At 32.8% G+C, this 16,238-nt stretch overlaps 1 protein-coding gene across 2 annotated transcripts in view; it reads right to left on the bottom strand.

Annotated features, from left to right (window-relative positions):
* Nucleotides 1–16,238, bottom strand: part of LOC412960 (receptor-type tyrosine-protein phosphatase kappa) — a 94,910-nt gene that overhangs the window by 13,913 nt on the left and 64,759 nt on the right. For both annotated transcript variants that reach the window (XM_006561628.3, XM_396411.7), the window contains exon 3: nucleotides 1,247–1,371. In XM_006561628.3, coding sequence (XP_006561691.1) covers nucleotides 1,247–1,371 — 125 coding nt within the window. The remainder of the gene's footprint in view (nucleotides 1–1,246; nucleotides 1,372–16,238) is intronic.

The raw sequence follows: 16,238 nt of genomic DNA, 5'->3' as shown, positions 1-16,238 counted from the left end.
GATAATTTCTTAATGAGAAATATTAATTGAAGATTGGAAAGAAAAAAATATTAATTTCTTTTTTTGCCGATAAACGAGATTTTTCAATTAATTCAACGAGTGAAAAATCTTTGTTGGAAGTTTAATATTATCGTGAAATTCAGAAAGAAAAAAACAAGGAAAGTTTCTTTTAAAGGAAGTTAAAATTACACAAGCTTAGAAAATGTTGTGGATCAAAATTGATCGAAGTAAAAAATTTTTCCAAGACTTTTTACTTGGAAAAGTTCTCCCGAATAAAATCTAACGAAATAAGAAAATCCAGGAGTTTGGAGAAAGTTAGGTTAGAATTGTATAATCTTTTATAAAAAAAATTTTGGTAGGATTTCATATGAAAAGTAAAGAGAAATGATTGTGGATTGACCATCCGTAAGTCGTCAACGATTCAATGAAAGTTTCACGGATTTCCATGAGGGTTTGGGTTCATCCAGTCTGAGAGGCAAAAGCTATTCTCTGTTCCCAGGTGTCTGGCTCAGAATTTGTGCACCAAAATGGCAGTCTAATGAGAAACCGATATCGAGCCGAGTTACTCGATTCCACTACCTATTCTCACGAGATCGCTTTGTCTCCTAGATGTCGTCTGCCACCAATGTCTTGGCTGTCTGCCTATCTTGAGCCACTTTGCACCCTCTCCAATACATATATATTTCACCGGTGGGAATGATCCCTTCGTATAATTTTGTCGTGGCGAAAATACATTGGACGTTTCTGAATCGTGCGATTGAATTATTTTATTCCACGAAATTTTGATAGTAGTAAGTGCCGATCTTTTCTTTCAATTAAATCGATATTTGAATTTTTGTCGTTCCGTGATTTCTTTCAAGATGATTGATATTTTGAATTGTTCAAATGATGATGGAGTTTTATTTTTATATTCGATCTTGGAAAAATAATTCGCAATTATTAAGATTCCATAACTGTTCTATTCTCTATTTTTCTTTTTCGAAAATTTATTTCTTAAAGAATTAATTTTCCCAATTACACGAATTCTCCACAAAAGAAGGCTATTATATAACCGTTAGAATCTTTTGGAACAACACAAAAATCCTTTTAAACTTCATTTCGATCCGTCTTGGGCAGGAAGGAGATTCCAAGTAAGTTGTAAGTTGAAGTTATTATTAGAAGCGCGAAATAAGGCTCGAAAACGTTGGGTATCACCAATGGGGAGAGGAGAACGAAGGGGGTGTAGGTCGAGATTTATTGTCCTCACCTGAAACTCGACGCGGTACAGAACAGGAAACTTTCGACGTAAGTCGCAAAGCTTGGGAAATTGTGAGAGTTCGGTCGGCGCGGATGGCAGGGTGGTGCTCATACTGCTACCGAGTTCCTCCGTGGCTGTGAACAAAAAAGAAGAGGGATTAATGTGGTGGACATTCGAGTAAATCGACAGTTTCTACTTGAAAAATTGCTTCTCTTAGAGAGAAAGAGAGAGAGAGAATCGAATGGATATATCAGTAACGACTATGGATTTTTACATTAAAATTAAAATGTTCAAATATGAATATAAAATACATGATAAATTTTGTTTCTACATACTTTGTATTACACGCAATGGACCAATGAATTCATAAATGTAACATTAAATTTTCATATAAAAATTGCAAAAAAAAAAATTAAAAATCTACTTAGGAAATAGAGAGAACCATGCCATTGAAGTCCCTTTTTGTTTTATCCCGATATCTCGATCGGTTGCCGAGATATACGCGTTCAAAGTGTGGCTAGCGCTTAAGATAGGGCAGATATTATGAATGGATTCGCGACCCACTGACCTACATTTCTTCCTGGAAATGTGTACTACGTTTTTCTAAGAATCGCGTCTGTCGCTTGTCTGGAGTTTGGGATAGGTCAGCGAGAGAAGGCGCGAGCGAGAGGTCCGAGTAAGCGACGAAGACGGAGATGGTAAACGATTAAAAATTACCCTTTTCTTTACACGACGATATCTCGGCAACCGAAAATCGTATCGAGATAAATGAAAAAGCGTTTTAAAGGGCAAGGTCCCGCACTTCCAATGATCGTTCGTTCGTTGACCGGAAGTTATTATCCTCGAAGTTATAGCGGTTCAAAGTTTCCCTAATTTTAATAGAGTTTAATAGGGTTTACGGTGAATGAGTAAAAATTACCTTTTCTTTACATGACGATATCTTTGGAACTAGAAGTCGTATCGAGATAAATGAAAAAGCATTTTAAAGGACAAGGTTCTATGTTTCCAATGATCGTTCGTTCGTTGACCGGAAGTCGTTATCCTCGAAGTTATAGCGGTTCAAAATTTCCTTAATTTTAATGGAGTTTAATAGGGTTTACGGTGAATGAGTAAAAATTACCTTTTCTTTACGCGACGATATCTCCGGAACCGGAAGTCGTATCGAAATAAATGAAAAAGAGTTTTAAAAGGCAAGGTTCCGCGCTTCCGATGATCGTTTACTTTTTCACCGAAAGTTATTATCTTCGGAGTTATAGCGGTTCAAATTTTTCTAATTTTAATAAAGTTCAATCGTGTTCTACGTTAAAATAAATATGTATATATTTTTTGGAAGAATATTAATTAATATTGCTTTTATTAATAAATATTTTACACCATATAATACTATTTTTTATCGTATAAAATCTGCTCTTTACGATGAGAATATGTGCTCAAGATTAAAGCACGAGAAATAATGGTTGGTCACTGAAAATTGGAAAGTAAACTAAATATTTTCAGGAATATCTATAGAGTCTTAATGACTGAAAAACATTTAACATTGGAAAATAAAGAAAACAGGAAGCCCACGGGAGACTGGAAATTAACACAAACGTTTATACAGCTATTTACAACTTAATTACGTTAGCAATTACAACTGGAATGTAATTCCAGAAAGAGTATGAAAAGTGTAAGCAAGCAATGCTTATACACTGTACCATATTTAAATCTTGCAAAAAATTAACATTATACGTGACGAGATACTTCATTAAAAATACTTTTTAATTAACTGAAATAAGATCGCTATGAAATATAATTTCCCGTTTTTGATGAGCAGAGGATTAAATTAATTTAACAAATGAAATCTTCTATTTTTTTTCCAAAATTCATAATAATAATTTTTATTTATAAAAATTCTTCTCGATGTTTCTAGAAAATTAAACAATTTCCAATTTCGCCATTTTATTTCGGAAAAATTCAATCGCCAGAAACATAATTATATCGGATAATTGAATTTCAATGTCAGACTATCAATTACCAGACTACACCGTTGACAGATCGTCGAAGAAAACCAAATCAAGTTGAAAAAGAAAAATATTTCGTCCATTCTCATTCATCCATTACATTCACCTAAATGTAAATTTATGCTAATGTTTGTATTTCCATTTTTATCCCCGTTTCTTTCTCTGCTCGATCGACTCACTTTTATCTTTTTCTTTTGGCTACTCTTTTAAATTAATCAATCGTAGAAAGATTCTTAAAAATTTTATCCGGTATAAAGGAAAAAATTGTCGATTTTTTAATTATATTTTAATCACTCAAAGAAAATTTTTCCAATACTCCCAAACTTTTAACTTTTTCGATCTTCGTCTCATTGCACTGCAACAAAAATTATCGAATTAAACTAAAATAATTGCAATTACGAAAAATTCTAATTTAAAAGAATATTAAAATAATCGTGGAAATCTTCTTTTAAATTATATCTAATAAATCCATAAATCATCGTTTAGAAGAGAAACGTTTCAGTGTAAAAGAAAATACTTTTTAAATCACACTTTTAGCTTTAGCTCTCCTTCCCGGTAATAAGCTTAAAGTCTTTACGACTAGAATTCATTTTACAGCAATTTCTAAAACAAAAAGAAAGAGAGAAAATAATATCATAATTCATCGCGTAACTAGCAAAATCGCGACTTTCCCTAAATAAACAAGAAGTTTTATGCGGCCATGGAACCATGGCAACTTATCCAATAGCCATCTAGTTTTAAGTCGTTTTTATCCAAAGAGATCATCGGTTTGGATACGATATTCCCTTAAAAGAGTGTTTCGAAACTGGGTCACGCCTCTGCATATAAACATCCCCCGCGAATCTCATCAACTTCCTGGAACGTTGTCACGTCCCAATATGTAACGGTGGAGAAACTGGAACAACATCGGTGGCAAACATCGGCCATACCCGATTTTTGGATCCGTTTATCCGTCGAGCACATTTTAATGGAACGGAGAAATTTTTGACTTCCACGGATCTCTTTTCCTCGCATCTCGTTTCATTCACTTTTATCGATTCTCGCAATTGGATTAATCGACGATACACTTTGTTCCTGATATCTTCACGTATTATTTGGATGCTACTTTTCACTTCGCCTCTATCTAACGTTTGATATTTTAATCCATCTTCACAACAAACGATTCTCATTTGTTCACCCTTGTCAATCCTTGTCTATTAATTGTCTAATTCACTCAAGATCATCATCCACACATGCAACTGCTATATAAGAAAAATAAATAAATAAATAAAATTTTTCTCACTTGTTCACCATTGTCCTTGTCTACTAATTGTCTAATTCACTCAAGATCATCATCCACATATGCAACTGCTATATAAGAAAAATAAATAAATAAATAAATTTTTCTCACTTGTTCACCATTGTCAATTCTTGTCTACTAATTATTTAATTCACTCAATCATCATTCACACATGCAAGTGCTATAAAGAAAAATAAATAAATAAATAAAATTTTTCTCACTTGTTCACCATTGTCAATCTTTGTCTATTAATTATTTAATTCATTCAATCATCATCCACACATGCAACTGCTATATAAGAAAAATAAATAAATAAATAGAAATTTTTCTCACTTGTTCACCATTATCAATCCTTGTCTAATTATTTAATTCTCTCAATCATCATCCACACATGCAACTGCTATATAAGAAAAATAAATAAATAAATAAAATTTTTCTCACTTGTTCACCATTGTCAATCCTTGTCTATTAATTGTCTAATTCACTCAAGATCATTATCCAGGCATGCAACTGCTATAAAGAAAAATGAATAAATAAATAAAATTTTTCTCACTTGTTCACCATTGTCAATCCTTGTCTATTAATTATTTAATTCACTCAAGATCATCATTCACACATGCAACTGCTATATAAGAAAAATAAATAAATAAATAAAATTTTTCTCACTTGTTCACCATTGTCAATCCTTGTCTATTAATTGTCTAATTCACTCAAGATCATTATCCACACATGCAACTGCTATATAAGAAAAATAAATAAATAAATAAATTTTTCTCACTTGTTGACCATATAAGAAAAATAAATAAATAAATAAAATTTTTCTCACTTGTTCACCATTGTCAATCCTTGTCTATTAATTATTTAATTCACTCAAGATCATCATCCACACATGCAACTGCTATATAAGAAAAATAAATAAAATTTCCTATAAACTATAATCAATAACATTGTTAATTTTCAAATCTATCTCTCGAAGTAAACAAATAAAATGATATATTTACCCCTGCATAAACTTTTTCCATAAAGAATCCCTCGTAATCCCTGTTTTTATCAACCTCGTCCCAAAAACTTTTCTGCCACATCAGCCAACAAAACGCCACTTCCTTTATTATAAATCATCGTTGATTCTATCGATCCAGAACCGTATCGAGTTGTTCCATCGTATCCAACGAACATCCTTTATTCGCCTAATTACATAACAATAGTTGCAGAGAGGGGAGAAGAGAGTGAGGGAGGGAGGGAGAATGGCGGTTGTCGTTGGTACAACGGCCTCATTAGCCTTTATCAGCGTTCGATGGCCGCAAGAAAGCCGCGATGACACAGGCATCCTCATCCTCATCCCCCCGACCCTCATTGTCCCTCCGAGCGTTCCACGCCGGCCGAATAAAAAAGCAATCAAGGCTGTAGCCGAGTTATACGAGGGCGATTCACCGCAGAAATAGGGCGGCTAATTATCCTGTTCGGCGTTAAAAATAAAACGAAGACCCACCTATGATGGAACCTGTTAATGGATCCCCCTCGGTTTCTTGCGCGGTGCAACAACAACAACAACAACAACGGTTGTCCGTCACGAGCAATTAGAAGGAACGTAATCTCACGTGATGGAATAACTGATTGGATGAAACGAAAGACAGGTGACAATTATGTTGCATGAATCTCGACTATTTTAATTCGAATATTTGTGTATTTAATATAGTAAAATTGTAAAGAATGAATTGAAGAATCCTGTGGAAAATTTTATATGAATGAAAAATAGGGGAAGGAATTAATCCATGTTTCGAATCGAATGTTAATTACAATCTTTAAGAAATCGATTGTTTTCGTCAATTTTCAAAACTTGATCATGCTACTAAAATCAGATTATATCGTTTCAACAAACTTTCCAGCAACTTTCGAAGATTATTAAACGGCCAGGTATTTATAGGAAAATAATCAAACGAGGATAAAATCGTTTCCCTTGCGAATCTCTCCGAGAGCGAAAAAGATACGATATCAGTCCACTTTTATAATCTCGAATAAACGTTTGTTCTTAGACGACGCCAATAATCACGATAAAAATATTATCCTTCAGGATGATATAATTGATATATAAGAGCAGATATACGTTTAATTTAAGATAAATGGGATGCTCGCATAAACACCTGCTATTATCCAACTTTGTACCTACTTGTTTCAGCCCGGCATTAGTTCATTCAACTACCAGAGAATCAACGGAAAAGCTCTTTGTGAAGAATCCCAAGAGCCGTATCTAAACAAATTCATATATCAGATAATACCAGTGCAGTTTATCCACTCTCTCTCGTGCTTTGCAATACGGATTTTGTTCAACACTTGCCTGCGTGCTTTGTATAAACACGTTTATAAATCCTTTTATTTCTCTTTATTAATCTTCAACGTTCAACGATCCCACGGAATCCATCGATCGAAGACACGTGTCAGAGGTCGATCAAACTCGTGCGTTTCAAGGGTGGATTCCATCCTTTTGAAAGTTACCGCGATTTTTCGATTTTTCCCCCTTTTTTTTTTTTTTTTTTTTTTTTGAGGCGAGTTAAACGGTTTACGAACGTTTGCTCTTTGTGTCATCCACAGGTGTGCCACAGAAATAATATCGAACCAGAAGCGAATCGTTTCTCTCTCTATCTCTCTCCGATTTTCACAGCTTTAACCCCATCCATTCCCCTGGACACGATTCGTTGACGTTTCGAAACTGAAACTGCTGGCCATCGTGAATGAAAGTGGACAAGTACAATAGAATTCCGCTTATCTGAAGCTGAGAGACGAACAGTTAAGTATAATCAAATTCTATGATTTTTTTTTCGAATAATTCAATGTTCGTTCAAATTGATAATGAAATTTAATAAATGAATTTTATACAACTCTCTGTCTCTTTCTATTTTTCGAAAGAAGCTTCTCGTAACAAGTTAATTATCTTTTGATGATGATACGTTGTTCGTAATTTTTTTCATTATTTATTTATCTAAAGATGGAAATTTGGTAGCAATTTCTCTCTTCTCTTCTTTTTTTTTTGTTTTTCATCTTCAGCGTTATTTTCTTCTTCTTTCTCTCTCATCTTCAGCAACATTGAATCTTCTCCAGCCTCGACATATACTTTACGAAGTGCACGATGTAATATTAAAAATGTTCGTCACGTTAAGAGAAACAATTCTGGAAGACATTTTATTTCATCTTTGGGATTAGTTTCCGCGGCACGATAACCGATCCTTTTGCAAAAAAACAAGAGCAATGAAACGAACGTGTTACGTGTTGTTGTTTTATACTTTTTACCAAATATTTCGATCGAAAATTACATCTTAAAAATTTCGCGACGCAACAACAAATGTTGTTGAACATTTGTTTCTGTTTAAACGCGACTCAATAAAGAAGTTTAATTAAATATTTCTGCACCGATGGTTTACTTTTTCCCTCCTCGCCCTTTCTTCGCTGATATTACGTAATTTTCTTCTTCCAGGCTGTTGCTCCTTTGAGACAAACAAATTGTTAGAACAAACACCTCTCGTGATATTCGTTAGAACAAATGGAGATTGACGATTCCACTTTTCCCTTTGTTTCATAAATAGTAATTTAAATTTTCTCTCTCTCTCTCTCTCTCCTTTTTCAAATCTATTTTTCAAACCTCCTGGTTCTTTGAAATTTGAGAAATGATTATAGAAATTGTTGAAGAAAATCGTTGGTGTAATTAATTCTCTTTCAGATTGATTTCAATTTCTTTGATCTCGCTCGAAATATATATATTTCTTCTACTTTTTTTCAAATATTCTTCTTTTAATCGATATTTTTTCCCTCGAAAAATCGATTGTTTAACAACAATTAAATTTCACATTTTTGCCAATTGATTCTCGATTATCGAATCAATAATATTAAGACAATATTCGGGAAAATGGGTAAACAGAGCATGTGAAATTAACATCAATACTCGGAGAATTGTGAATAGCTCGCAAAATTCGAACTTGCTCGCATTCAAACGAAAAGCACGCCGAGTTTCTCTATAACTACACGCGGTTTCAAACTTATTAAGTCGAGTAATAAGTTTATCTATCTTGCGATAGCGTAAGTTTTTAAGAGATATATCTACGGAAACATACACTACGATCCTACTCTCTACAATTTCACCATATACATATATGTAAAATTAACTTATGAAATAGAATCGTTTACAACATTCTCTTCGAGGAATATTATTATACGAGCAAAATTTAAATATCGAAATGATACACTATGATCCTACTCTCTATAATTTCACCATATATCTATATGTAAAATTAACTCACGAAATAGAATCGTTTACAACATTCTCATCGAGGAATATTATTATACGAGCAAAATTTAAATATCGAAATATTATAGAGATATCTAGGGAAAATACACTACGATCCTACTCTCTATAATTTCACCATATACCTATATATAAAATTAATTCACGAAATAGAATCGTTTACAAAATTCTCATCGAAGAATATTATTATACGAGCAAAATTTAAATATCGAAATATTATCGAAATATTATAAAGATATCTAGGGAAGATATACTGATTCTACTCTCTATAATTTCACCATATACCTATATATAAAATTAATTCACGAAATAGAATCGTTTACAAAATTCTCATCGAGGAATATTATTATACGAGCAAAATTTAATTATCGAAATATTATAGAGATATCTAGGGAAAATACACTACGATCCTACTCTCTATAATTTCACCATATACTTATATATAAAATTAACTCACGAAATAGAATCGTTTACAAAATTCTCATCGAGGAAAATTTAAATAAAAGATTAATCGAAGAACAAAATTAATTTATTTAATAATTTTTATTAATTTTTTTATTAATTTATTAATCATGATTAATTATTATTTAATCATTTTATTAATTTATTTAATAATTCGCTTCGAAAATCATCTGTTTTTTCCTTCTGAACGAGAAGAATTCGAAATGTTCATTATCTACGCTCAAAACATTAAAGGAGTGTATCGAAATATTATAGTTGTTTAGGCTTGGAGGAAAAGTTGGTCGAAAAGTTAAGTCTTCCGAACTTCCATTGAACAATCATCATCACGGGTTCACTTATGAAAAGCTTTCGAAAGAAGGCAGATCCACAGGAAATTAGGACCACGTTTCGCCATCGTAAAAACTCAGGGTTTGCTACCCGCGAACGTAATTACAGTGGAGGAATTGAATGTCGTGTCTGACACAGATCGTCCATTACCACTGTTGGGAAGTTTGCCAGCCGAATAACCAAGGGGGGAAAAAAAGGGAGGGGGGGAGGGAAAAGAGAAGCTTCTCGTCCCTGATTTCGTATGCATTTGCGTTATCGTTTTGATGTTTTGATAAGATACGCCTAGCCACGTTCAGTTTTGCGCAATGTTATTTATATCGTTTCAGGAATGTAGGTCGAAGATGAAGTTTTTTTGTGATCAAATAAATAGAATAACAATGAAGTGAAATTAATTCTTTCTGTAGGATAAATATAATAAACGTGTTTAAATGTTTAACACGAATTGTGTATCCAAATTTTATTTAATTATGAATACATTATTGTTATGAAATAGATCGTTAATTTTTATTACATTTAAATAATTATTTTCTAAGGGACAGAATAATAAATTCGATAAAAATTCTGTATCTCTGTTATTCAAATATTAACAAAGTTCTTCTTTATACTTCTTTAGTAAGAAATATTTAAATTTAATGGATCCTTTATTTCTTCATCTTCTTTTTTTTGGTTTTAATCGTTTGTAGAAATTATCGTTGATTCATAGTTTATTCCTCGTTCTTTTAAAGTCATTTTAAAAAATTCTTTCTTCTATAAAGTTAATTAATAGTTAGATCTTTGAGAGGTAACGCGACTCTATACTTTGGCCAAACTCGAATCCTGTGCCAATATTTTTTAAAGAAATAATTTGTTACAATCATAGAAACGCTTAATTTCTAAAATTAAAACGGAAATATTTATCTTATGAATTATATAAATTTTTATATTCTTTTACTTTCGAAATTCCATCGAGAAGAAAGAAATTTTCCTATAACTAATTAGCAAAAGGTCAAAGAATTTGATACTTTCAATCCTCATTTTAATTTCTTCTGAGCGAAAAATTAGAGTTATACATTCCTCCGTTTAATAGATACATAAAAAATGTTTCATCGAACAGGCAATCACGCATATGATATTTACCTTTAATCTTTCAACTATCTTTCAACTTTTCATCTTCTTCGATTTCCCTCAAAGGAACTCTCAGATGAAATTACCAAATATATACATAGAATTAACTTCTTCCCCTTATTAATAAAAAAAAAAGCAAAAATATATGAATCCATATTATTAAAATAAATTCAATGAACTTTAAAGGTATAAATTTATAAGACGTACTTTCGTTATTTAAAAAAGAAAAAAGAAAACTCCAAACATACGCGAATCCATCTTATTCAGCTATAAATATTATCGAACGAAAACAATGGAAGCGATGAATTTAATATATTCATAAAATCGATCGCGTTATCTTGAAATTTTTGTATACATAGCATCGTGTAAGATGCATCGTGGAAGTAAGATTTATGAAAACGATGTTATAAAGTACAAAGCGTCTTTGTTTCATGTTTCATAGCCGATCGATACGATCATGTCGAATACCTTTGTAAACCGCAAGTGCTTCGTTATATCTCGGCAAGATCGCCGACACAGCGGGCTTTCATCTTTGTTTGGTGACACGGGTCGGAGGATTCTTCATCTTCGACCTTCCACGTAGGTGAATGAAAGTTTTCTCGGGAGGGAAAGCTAATTTTTTTTTTTTTTTTTTTTGATAAACGAAGACGTTTTCTTTCATCGGGTTTATATAAAATATTGTCTGCGAATTGTGATAAAATTACAAATTATCGATTTTTGAAAATTTGGAAATTTTTGTTTCTTGAAAATGTTCGAAGAAATTTTCGTGTTGTTATATATTGTATATTGGTGAAAAAATTGGAAATTCGAGGTAATAAAGAGGTAAAGAAAAATATGAAAATATTAATTTTAGAAATTTACAAAGAGCAGAATTTAAAGATCTATTCGTCGAATGTTAAAATTTAAGATTGGCTCTCAATGAAACGTACTCATGAATGAAAATATAAACGCTTTAAAATTAGAAATAGATTTAAGAGCTCGAATATTCTCCTGTTCGAAAAAAGCACGTCTAAATTTCCATGCTAAATGGAATAGTTGCGCACTATCCATTAATATTAGAATTCTATATTTATATATATATTGCCAATATACTCATGAACGAGTAAAAATCATTGGGAAAAAATTTTAAAAACTTGGTATTTACGAGCAGGTTATAAAAAAACTTGAAAGCTTGAAAATTTGAAAATTCGCAAATATTCAAGTATCTAAATTTCCACGCTGAATGGAAACGCGTTCTCTATTTTTATTGGCAATGAAACGCGTCTATAGATAGAATCGAAAGCTTCAAATATACAAACACAGATATGAAAGCTGCGAGGAAATAAAAAAATTATTAATCTCAAAATTGAAACAAATATAAGATCGCACGTAGAAATGATCAATCTGATAAATCTTAATTAATCAATTTCGAGATCGAATAAAAATAATTTTCCCGTATAATAACATTTCCTCGATCCGATATAATTTTAATTCCCTTTCTTTTCGAACAGGAGATCATAATTTTTTTTTTTTATCAACTCGTATTATAATTTCGAATTCAACGTTATTACGATCGCCACGTTTACCAGTGGTCCTTTGCCATGCGGTCTGGACAATCATGTTTGCGGCACAACACGACAGGTGTGCAATTACCATCGAACATGTACGAAATATGGATTGCGAACAGGTTGACATTAACTCTGCGGCCCACTTTTGGCACAAAACGGCCTCATAACAGGCCAATGTGTGTGTTGTTACGAGAGTATTAAAGGGATAATCAAGTCTGGTTAAAACGTTATGATGGAATAATATAGTAATATCGCTGCATTATTTTAATCCGATTAAATTGTCTCGTAAGACATCAATTTTGCTTCCTGTAATTACGTAAATTGTAAATATAATCTTTTTCGCTTCAGATATTAAAAAAAAAATTAGGATTCGATTACGAAGAGTATTAAAAAATCAAAAAAAAAAATAACCAAACTTTCAATATTTTCCCTCGATCTCAAGTTGCTTCGAATTTTAAAATCCCCGCGAACGCGTTATCTTCTCACTTCTCTTCGTCATCGACACAATTTTTTCCTCCCCCTCGTTTCAAAGATGATAGAGCCGCCTTTCAAACGTCCCCCTTTAGACGTCACATCCAGCACGTCCCTATCGAGTCTTCTAATCAGGATTATTAAAGTGGTGTCCTCCTAGGGAGGAGGGCAAGTTAATTTATGATCGGCTCGATCGCCTTTCAAATCAACCGCCATTCAAACGGACGTGTTTGCGATTGGCTGGTAAATCGGATAGAGGCGATAATCAAGGCGTTATCGTTTGTACGTAAGCGAAAACATGAATATCGCACGAATTCCGCCCGATTCCATCCGATTCCGCCCGATTCCACCCGAATCGAGTCGAAATGCTATATATCGAACGAAAGGAGATGGCCAGGCGGATTTCAAATTCAAATAAAGCGACCGATGAGAAAATTATACGAATCTCGTTCGAAAGCTCGACAGAACGATGATCGAAGGAAATTTAAGTGAGAAATTAACGCTCGTTCAATGCTACTTTTCAAATAATTCACGGGAATAATCAGTTTTCCATTTATTTCTCCAACTATTTCGATCCGTTCCTCTCTTTTTAAGGTTATACATTCGTGACGAGTGGAAACTGAGCATATCTCTTTAGAGATTTTTTTTTAAATATTGAGAAGTAAAGAAATCGGATATAAACTGTTTATTTATTTTTCATAGAAATTAGTTGGAGATCATCATCGATCATGACCCCCAAAGCGTCATCGATCCTGATTCTAATTCGGTGATGACCTCCATGGCGGTCAACGCGGTTAACACGTGACTTCCTTATACGAAAATATCGATGATATCGAAGATGCGAGTTCGCGTGTGTATTTTCGACACTTGCGTCAACGAAGAAGAAGCCGCAGGGTTAAGAAATGAGGATAGAAATCGATTGGCTTTACTTAGAGGGCACGAGAAAGCGTATATAATTGGATTGAATATATATATATCCTTCTCGAAAAGATTCGGCCAAAGTGAAAATAATACCCTCTTTTCTTCAAAATCAAAACTTGATGAATGAAGAAAAAGAAATTCCAGCTCGTATATATCGATTAAGTTTTTTAAAAAAAAGAAATTAATTTAATCTATTCCGTTCCTTCTCCTTCTATAAATATTTCCCTTGAATCCCCCTTCAACAGGATGTATAAACTTTAAAGTAAAGTAAAAACTTGAAAAGAAAAATGATTCAGCTTAAGCACAAAAGGAGAAATCTAAAAGAAAAAACAATTTACCAATTTCTTTAATATTTCAACAATACATATTTTAAAATTTAAATCTCCTCCTACATTTTTCATCTCTATATATTTTATACCAATTTATTTCTCATGCTTGGATATATAACACGTAATTTCAATTAATACCCGACGAAGCGAGTTAAAGCAAATATATAAGAACGTTTTCGAACACAAATATTTCCTTTGAAAACGTGTTCAAGAAGGAGTACCGCCTCCCAGAGGAAAATTTCGACTTCTAAGAGACCGTGGGGAGGATCGATAATCACGAGGATGATATCGATTCGAGGCATCTGTCTAATTCTAGATCACGGATCGACCCGGATAACCCAATGCGACCGAAACGCGTCTCAACTAACTCCCCCAACTTATTTGCGCTCGTTTCATTTCGTCTCGTGGAATACAACCACGTGTCCATCATGTGTGCGTCGCGTGGAGGACAACACGTATCGTGAATAATAATTCACAAATGAGAGATTGAAATGAAAAGTATTTTTTTCTTAAAAAAAGATCGAAGAATTCTTTCGATTCGTGGAAATTTGAATTGTTATTTTCAAAAATCTATAAGTTGAAATACGTGAGATTGAAAAGAACGAATATACACGTATCGTGAATAATGATTCATAAATGAGAGATTGAAATGAAAAGTATTTTTTTCTTAAAAAAAGATCGAAGAATTCTTTCGATTCGTGGAAATTTGAATTGTTATTTTCAAAAATCTATAAGTTGAAGTACGTGAGATTGAAAAGAACGAATATACACGTATCGTGAATAATGATTCATAAATGAGAGATTGAAATGAAAAGTATTTTTTTGTTATAAAAGATCGAAGAATTCTTTCGATTCGTGGAAATTTGAATTGTTATTTTCAAAAATCTATAAGTTGAAGTACGTGAGATTGAAAAGAACGAATATTTTTATCGATAATTAATTGTATGAGTATTATTTTCTTTTTTGGAAATGATATACAATCGATGTAAATTTGGAATAAAATTACGATTTCAGCGTATCGTATTTCAATCTCTCGAGAAAAAAATCGATCTAGAAGACTTTTGAATTTAACTTGGAATATTTATCGATAATTACCATAAAAAAAAGAAATAATAATTAACATTAATAATAACATTTCGAGATTCCAATTGTTAAATATTTTCAATAAAATCGATTATCGGGATAATTAACGCGTTTAATACAACATCAGAACTGATATTATCGTTTCATGGCTATTAGCATACAGTCAGTTGTATACCAGGTACAATTCTTCGTTATACGGATTAATTAGTAACTGTCGGTTATTAAACGTTTGCGCGAATCAATACGTCGATTACATACGTAACACCTTTTGGAGGAAACGTTAATATCGTGATTTAAGGTCGTTTTGCGATGCCCGCCTAGCTGAACAGTATAATAACAATATTACTCGTGAAATTTATTCGAAATGAAATAATCAATCAATTTGCAAAAAACTCGCGCAATACATCTTATCATACATTCTTGCGATCATCGACACGAACAGTTAGTGGAAGAAGAATTTCACGCTTCGTTAACCCATTCTGAAATATTCCCTATAAATCACCACGAGTCACCTCCCTGCAGAGAATAGTCGAGGAAAAATTCGAATTTCCATTTTCCGCTCGAGCGATTGGCGCAAAAGGACAACTGCAAAAACAAAGTCGATTGAATCGACAGTCGTAGGAGGAGACGCTTCGAAACAGCCCCGTCGAGTATTCATAAAACGGAGGCTTGGGTTTGGAATATTTTTCAAAAGGGAAAAAAAAAATATACACGAAGGAAAAATTCTTCCAACAAACGCGACCATAGTGTTTGTCATCGATCGGATCAGTTTTGTTATCGATTGGATCAGCTCGAGGCTGTCGCTGGTAAGTCACCGTATAATCGATGTGGCATCCTCTGGGAATTAAACCTCTCGTCATCTATCTGTTTCTCCGCTTTCGAAATTCAATACTCTTTAAATATTTTCGTAAAGAAAATCGTCCCTTACTGATAGAATTAAAGTGAAGGAAATTGTTGGAAGAAGTGAGAAATCGTCACGTTAGATAACAAACATCCAGTCTGAAAAAAAATTCCAGATACATTTGTCGATTTGATAAATTAATTGTAAAAAGATTACGTTATTTGAAATAAAAATAACACGAGTAATGGCTGAACGAATGGCATTGTAGAATGATAAAAATCTCGAGGAGGATTCATCGTGTTCTCGTGAAGGAAGAAATTTTCTTGTTATTTCGCCTTCTTAA

Source organism: Apis mellifera, linkage group LG9 (genome assembly GCF_003254395.2).
Source record: "Apis mellifera strain DH4 linkage group LG9, Amel_HAv3.1, whole genome shotgun sequence".
Classification (NCBI taxonomy): domain Eukaryota; kingdom Metazoa; phylum Arthropoda; class Insecta; order Hymenoptera; family Apidae; genus Apis; species Apis mellifera.
This window is presented reverse-complemented; position numbering and strand designations above follow the sequence as displayed.